Consider the following 7,798-nt stretch of genomic DNA (forward strand, 5'->3'; position numbering starts at 1 on the left):
CCAAATTTGCTGTTGCAATCCAGGGATTGAAGCCCCTTATCATTATTATTATTATTATTTTTTGAGACAGAGCCTCAAGCTGTCACCCTGGGTTGAGTGCCATGGCATCACAGCTCACAGCAACGTCCAACTCCTGGGTTTAAGCAATTCTCTTGCATCAGCCTCCCAAGTATTTGGGACTACAGGCGCCTGCCACAATGCCCAGCTATATTTTGGTTGTAATTGTCATTGTTGTTTGTCAGGCCCGGGGTAGATTTGAACCTGCCAGCTCTGGTGTATGTGGCTGGCACCTTAGCCGCTTGAGCTACAAGTGCCAAGCCTAAAGCCCCTTATTAAAGTGACAGCCTGGTAATAACAGAATATTGGATAAGGTATGACCGAGGGTATTTCCACTGGAGCCACAGACCTACTATTTGGTTATTTCTCCAGTTCCTGGATATGAATGTAAAATGCACATAATTCCTGAATGCAAAAGTAGAAAATATATATATACAATTCCTGAGTCTAAAAGTGGAATGTACATAATTGGTCACTGCAGATCGCCCACCCCTACTCCCACTAGTTTCCTGGCTTGTGGGGTAACAGTTATCACAATGGTTAAGACCAAGAAGAAGCCCTTAAGTTAACTCCCATTCTGTAGCCATTTGCAATACTGCATCCTGGGGAGGAAAGAATGTGTAATTCTTAAAGACCTTACGTCCCTGTTCAACTCACCATTTGGCCCCCGCAGAAACCAAATGGATCCTGGTGGATGGCAGCAGACTAATGAAAAATCCCCCAAGTAATAACCCTAACCATAGCTGCTCTGCCGTATGTGGAAAATAACACGTCCACCTGATCTAGGTGTCACACACCTAGGGTTCTGGCTCAATCATGTGAATGTTATTTTTTATCCCTATCGGGGAAGAAGAATAGAAAGAGCCCATCTTCACATGAAACGGGAAACAGTGCATATCTACGGTCTAGCAAGGTTACGTGAACTCTCCTTCCTAATGTCATGACAGAGTCTAGAGGGAATAGAAGAGCCATTTGGATATTTCTCAGACACCACACTAGTCCAGTATATTATACCAATGATATTCTGTTAATCAGTCCCAGGGGTAATCTAACCACAGTACATAAAACAACTACCCATAAAGAGAGATTCTGTCAGAAACACCCAGTCATGAGGTTGGACATCAGTCCATCATATGATGAAGTAAGACTTGGAATTGAGCCTGAACCAGAGGGAACAGTTCAGCTGCCCAGGCAGGTGGCTCCGTCCCCTTCCCTATGTCATCTACCACGGTCGCATCAGCACCTATGTCTCAGCTCCCACCTGCGGCCATATGTGGGGTTCTTGAGAAGCAGCTAATGAAGCCTGGCCCATGGATGGGTTGGCGTGGCATGTGAATGTCACCCAAAATGAGCCATGTCTACATCACAGCCCCCCCTAAAGTTGTCCTTGAAAGACAGTGGTGAGGTTAATCTTCCCAATGCCATAGCATCAAAGACTACATAGCTCTACTTTGTATGGAAAAGAAATGGCCCAAATTCGGAACATACAAGGACTCCTGAGCAATCACAAGTGCCTTGGCTCCTTGGACAGGGACATGGGTGGAAAAAAATTGAAAGATGAGGAAAAATAGCTCCAGAGAAGAGGCTTAGGATGGACTTAGGAAGACGAGCACAAAGTTTGGAAATCCTCGTGTCCCACAATAATGCCCATCAGACGGCACACACCGTGGAGAAGGTGCAGGACCCAAGCCAGCTGACAAAGCCAGCTCTGCCATCAGCGTCCCCAGTGCTGGCACGACACAGATACGGATGGGGCTGCTGCAGGAGCAGAGATGAAGGCCGGGTATCCGCCAGTACAAAGCTTCCCACTCAACAAGGCAATCTGACTACTCCCGTGAGGGAATATCTAGCCTACCAGTGATGCAGACATAATGCTTTCTCTTAAAGAAAGCAATCAGTCCCTTGATGGCAAGTTAACTACTTGGAACCCTGCCACCACGGAAAGGGCATCAGAAATATACATATATATTATGGGTATTAGTTTGCCTTTTCTTAACCACTGGGTCAACCTATATGGAATATTATGCAACACCACTTGAACCAAAGGACCTACTTTACAGTGAAGAAAATGTGACATTGGACACTGAAAATGAGATCCAATGGTCCCATCACAGGGGCACACCACTCAGCTGCTGCTGACATTATAGAGTTATGGAGTAGCTTTGGAGGGCACAGCTGAATGCTCTCACAGAATTCCTTCATACTCTAGGAAGATGAGGTGCCATCCTCTAGGACACAGATATACAGAGGGTACCAAAAATGTATACATATTTTAAAAAGGAAAACTCTGTATTGTAATACTTGCTGGGTGCAGTGGCTCACTCCTATAATCCTAGCATTCTGGGAGGCCAAGGCGGCTACATGACTTGAAGTCAGGAGTTCATGACCAGCTTGAGCAAGAGCGAGACCCCATCTCTACTAAAATATGATAGCAAGGCGTTGTGGTGGGCACTTGTAGTCCCAGCTACTGGGGAGGCTGAGGCAAGAGGATCTCTTGAGCCCAGGAGTTTAAGGTTGCTATAAGCTATGACACCACAGCACTCTACCCAAGGTGACAGAGTGAGACTCCGTCTCAAAAAAAAAATAGTAATACTCTGTATACACTGATAACAAAAGATGAGTTCAAGTCATGTCTGAGCATCTGTTGTAACTGCAGAAGTCAAATGTGTCTTGAGTAGTCCACGCTAAGTCTAAGATGATGAGATGGCATGCGGTGCCTATTTAGAAAGCGCAGGTCTGGGAACCAAGCAGACGGCAGGGGTGACTCATACAGGGACGGTGTGCTTCCAGTCCTGCAATTTTAGACTTTGTGGCTTGTGGCTCTCTGGTTCCCAGAGGGGTCATGCTTCTAGCAGGGAACACAGAGTTTCATTAAACATTGTGCTGTGACTACCCTCCAGCTACACTGGGACCTTCATGCCAAGAAACCAATAGGCAGAGAAGAGGGTCACCATACTGGCAAAAAGGGGACCCTGACCATCAGAAGGAGCTAGTTCTGCCATCACACAGCAGGGAAGGGGGATATATTGGCACCCAGGTGATCCACGGTGGTGTCTTTTGCTACCCCCAGCCCAGTGTCGGTAGTAAATGGATGGGAGCAGTAGCCATGATCCGAGAAGGGCATGGTGAGCAGGGGCACAGAGCCCTCAGGGCGTCTGTACTGTTCCTTCAGGTAAGTCATCTAGACCAGCAGAAGTGCTGGCCAAGGGGGAGAGGACTCTGGAATGAGCAGGAGAGAGAAGAGAATAAGGAACATCAGTTGACACCTCAAAACAAATAGGGACCTTTGTTTATCCCATTAACCTTCCTCTTATAAGAATCCCTAGGAAAAAAGAACAATCAGAGTCCTGGAAGAAGCATTTCCAGATGGAATGGATTTTCTACATGGACAAAGTGGATATAAGCTTTGAATGGGTGGGCTGCACAGATGTGGTGGGACACAAGGCTCGGGTGCTCATTCGCACCTGCCAGGAGTGGTGATTGCTGACAGCTCACAGTTTCCCCCTTGCTGGGCTGACCTTGGCTGAAGGAAATCACCATGCTCAAGTGCTCAAGGTTATGCCTCCTTGACTGTCCACGGGAACAAGGGCCCAGGCCTATCACTTAAATATGGAAGAATTCTGAAGGGCCATCCCTGCCCTAGGGCTCTCCATGGAATCACATTTTATATCACCTCTACGACACTCTCAGGGTCAATTGCTCCCTCTTCCCATTCCTGCCCACCAGCTCCCTTCCTTATATTGCTCCCAAGAGCACCCCCAATAAAACTTCTGCACACAAACCTCCATCTCAGAGATGGTCTCTTAGGAAAGTTGACCCAAGACACATTGCCTTAGACCAATACATAAACAAATCCTACTCCTAATACGTGCAGCTGCATTTTCAGACATAAATAACCAAACAACAAAATATTAGAATATCATTGCCATTGTGTTAAATAGTTTGCCTAATAAATATTTGCCCTATTACAGATTGAGATATATTCCTACCTTTTTACTGGTTTTCTTTAAAAAGCAAAGCGTTGGTTTTCTACTGTAAATGTACTTACTGTTCCTTATTGCTGCTGTTGTTCACATTGAAAAGTGCGATGGCCCCAGGCAGGTGCTGCTCCCTGGAAAATGAAAAACATCCAGTGAAATCGTAAGAGTCGCCATCTGTACCATGTCCATGGTCAGCAAACAGTCCTGAAGAACAAAGTCTTCTCAGTTTCTGCTCATGACTACAGATTCCCACATGATCTTTTTTAAAATACAGAGTCTCCATGAAGTGTGATCTGCCACATACCAGTTCCTGAAACCAAAGTGGTCACTAAGTGCCTACTGGTCACTTTCATATCAAGAATTAGCTTGAGTGAACTAACTTGGGATGCCAGTAATTCCCAAAAGGACCTAAGACTGTCAAGGAAGAGGAGAAGAGATAAATAAAAACTGTGGGAAAATTGGAAATAGTTGGTGGAGAAAAAATTTAAAAGAGAAAAAAAGAAGGGAAAAAAAGAAAAAAGTATTTATGTCCCATAGTATGGGGACTCCTGACTCACACCAATGCCACAGCCTTTCCCAGCCCTCGGAGTCCTGTCTGTGAAATTTCCGTAACTGCTTTATTTCCTGCTAAGGATTTTGAGCTTTACGCTTCTAGCTACTCACACCAGTTCTCTATTTCCTACAAGTAGGATGGAAGAGGATAAACATTTTAGAGGCTGACAGCCGACCCTCTTATATGTGACTGCTTCAGGTCCCTGAAAGAAGGAATTAGCAAGAATCAGGGACCAGGACACAAGGTTCCTTAAGGCACAGACATGTGTCTCAGGGAAAATGAAGCAAAAGGGTTTATGAATTGGAACCTCATGGCCACGAATGAACCTCAAGTAGAGGCGGTTTCCCAGAAAGGGAGAGGGCAAGGAGCAGAAGTGGCCACATAGTGTCTAGATAACAGGAGCATTTGCCAAGCCTGCTCTGTGAAAGAAATAGAACTTTCATTCTCATAGTAGTTCAAAAACAGATGCCCAAGGACACCTCACACCGCTCACCTCTGCGATGGTTCTCCCTTTCTGCGTGAGTTATGTCTGAAAGAACCCCTTGCATCGTTCTCTGATTCATCAGATGCACAGGCGCTGGCGTCATCTTCAGAGAAGGAGCTGCGGGCCAATAGCGGGCAGAGGTGAGCTAGACAAACGGTTTCAACCACCGCGGAAAGGGGCATTTCTCATTGGGGAACCGTCGCCTCATTTCTTTCCCTTCCCTCTCAAACTAACACACAAGAATTTCTAGTTAGAGTGAACTGAGAACTCTACAGAAAACACAGAATGATACCGAATGCTGCACAATTCAGTAGAGTGGGTTTAATTAAGAAACTACTTTCTAGGTTTTCCTTACTCCTATTGTTTGATGCACTGGTTCACATGAATATTTATCCAATACAAAGTATAATATCTGAGACTTAGACGATGTTATACCATTTTACAAACTAAATTGTTTTCTGTTTCCACCCACTAAAAATGATTTCAACCACAGTTACACACATTATATTCATTTATAAGGTCACCATTTTATTTTTTTCCACTGTATAACACAATGCATTTTAATATAAAAACAAATGATCAATATTTTACACATTGCATTTTCTTCAGAAAGTCTAGCGCAAGGGCTTAACCTTTTTTTTTTTTTGACCGAGGCTAGGTTTGAACCTGCCACCTCTGGCATATGGGTCAAGTGCCCTACCCCTTTGAGCCACAGGCACTGCCCAGAGTTTAATCATTTTAAACTGTACTTTCACATCATGTTAGCATTTCACATTCTATGTAATTTTCTATCTTTATCCACGGCAATGTCATCCCTTTAGGTTTGAAATTTCCCATGAGGAAAGGCCCTGCCAGTGACTTAAGAAATATTTGGCATAGGCGCTTAATAAGCGCTTCCAAAAAAGTGATGACAATAGTATCTATGTTCATTTGTTAGACTAGTTATGGTGTTCCAAAGTGTAAATAAATTTACTAAGCTAAATACACTGCAAAGTTCAAGGTTACAAATTAGAAAGTTAAATTGATATCAAACCTAGTTACATTAAAGAATTAAGGCTGTTGTTTAAAATACATGGGGAAATGTATGGATTTACCTGCAGGCTCCATTTTCCATCCTTCTTATTTCTTTCTCAATATCTGGTACAATCACATTGGTCTTATTTACGAAGGAGTGTTGCGTGTTGATAATATTTTTCTTCATGATGAGTTTCATATCTGAGGAGAAAGTCATATGAGTGGGAAGACTAGTTTTATATATTTACTTATTTAATCAAAAGTTTCACTCTAACATTGTTCTAAGGTCATGTAACACTTTTTTCCAGTTTTTCATAGGAATTATTCCTTCATTGAATACTGACATGGCCTATCCCTGTAATTTCCATTGGCCAGTTTTGGGGTGAGCTTTTTAAAATGTAAGGATGAACCAGAGGTATAGAACTTTTTAAAAATTTGGATTTACTCCAGTTTTGAAATAGTGAGGCAATGTAGGTGTCGAACAAAGCCATAGGAACTCTGCGTACACAGCCAACAGTAAAAAGTAGAATAAAATACCAAAGTGGGTATAATCAGCTGTGAAAATCTATGGGCATTCAGACAAAAAGGATCTCAAGAGGTTTTCAAACTTAAGAGGGAGTAAGGACCAAACTGATCCACATTTTTAGCAAGTACCTTAAATTACTCTGATCATGTATTTCCAAGCTACACATTTTGAAACACACTGGCCTAAACTGTAGCCAGGGCATATTATTTCCTGAGAGCAGGTAAAGCTGGGAGAGTGAAAGCTGAATTTCTTTCCAGCTCCCCTGGACGTTGCCTTCTTCACCTACTTAAGCTTCCCTCTGTCCACCGTCCTGGTTGCACCCTCTCTCCAATTTGATGGTACCAACTCTGAGAATGCCAGTAGTCCAGGAAGGATGCTGTCCCCTGCCACCCAGTCCTCAGTGCCATGATGGCTCTGGATGCAGAGTGGAGAATGTCCCCTCACAATCCCCAGCTGTGCTTGATCCTCTGGGCCTGGAGCTTGATCCCTACCCTTAAAGACCCAGTACATACCAGGTGTCCCTCGATGGAGTCCTTGAGAAAACTTGGGAGCCTTTTTTAAATCAATTAATTTTTAGTTATTAATTATTATAAGTACATAATTACATTGTAATTTAAATAAATTAAATTTTAGTTATTATTTTAGATACTACTATGAGTACCTGTGGTCCCTTTTGTCCAATTTTGCTTTGGTTGCCTGGGCCTTTGAAATCGTTGCCCAGAGTGATGTCCTAGAGCATGTTCCCAGTGTTTTCTTTTAGTAGTTTCGAGTTTTAGATTTAAGTCTTTAATCCGTTTTTTTTTTGTATTTTTGTATATGGCAAGAGATAGGGGTCTTCTGCATATGGATATCCAGTTTCCCCAGCACCATTTATCAAAGAGACTGTCCTTTCTCCACTGTATGTTCTTGGCAACCTTGTCACAAATGAGTTCACTACAGATGTGTGGATTTATGTTGGTGCTCTGGATTCTGTTCTATGGGTCCACGTGTCTGTTTTTATCATGATGGCTTCCTTCCTTCTTTCCTGTCTTCCTTTGCATAAAAATGATTTTCTTTGGAAGGCTGTTACAATTTCTTGCTTTTCATTTTTTGTGTATCTTTTGTGGTTTTTTATTTGAGGGGCCCATGAAGCATGCAAAAAAATTCTTATAATGAACTATTTTAAACAGATAACTTAACTCTGC

The 7,798-nt window shown here is 43.1% G+C and overlaps 1 protein-coding gene across 2 annotated transcripts in view; it reads right to left on the bottom strand.

Moving 5' to 3' along the window:
• The window catches only part of CNGA1 (cyclic nucleotide gated channel alpha 1), a 48,907-nt gene that overhangs the window by 10,878 nt on the left and 30,231 nt on the right, over positions 1-7,798 (bottom strand). For both annotated transcript variants that reach the window (XM_012808088.1, XM_012808089.1), the window contains 3 exons: positions 6,169-6,289; positions 5,084-5,191; positions 4,106-4,168 (listed from right to left, as the gene is read on the bottom strand). In XM_012808088.1, the coding sequence (XP_012663542.1) occupies positions 4,106-4,168; positions 5,084-5,191; positions 6,169-6,287 (290 nt within the window). In that variant the 5' untranslated portion in view covers positions 6,288-6,289. Of the gene's footprint in view, positions 1-4,105; positions 4,169-5,083; positions 5,192-6,168; positions 6,290-7,798 lie in introns of those variants that run through there.

Source organism: Otolemur garnettii, unplaced genomic scaffold (assembly GCF_000181295.1).
Source record: "Otolemur garnettii isolate 467f Iridium unplaced genomic scaffold, OtoGar3 scaffold00083, whole genome shotgun sequence".
NCBI lineage: Eukaryota > Metazoa > Chordata > Mammalia > Primates > Galagidae > Otolemur > Otolemur garnettii.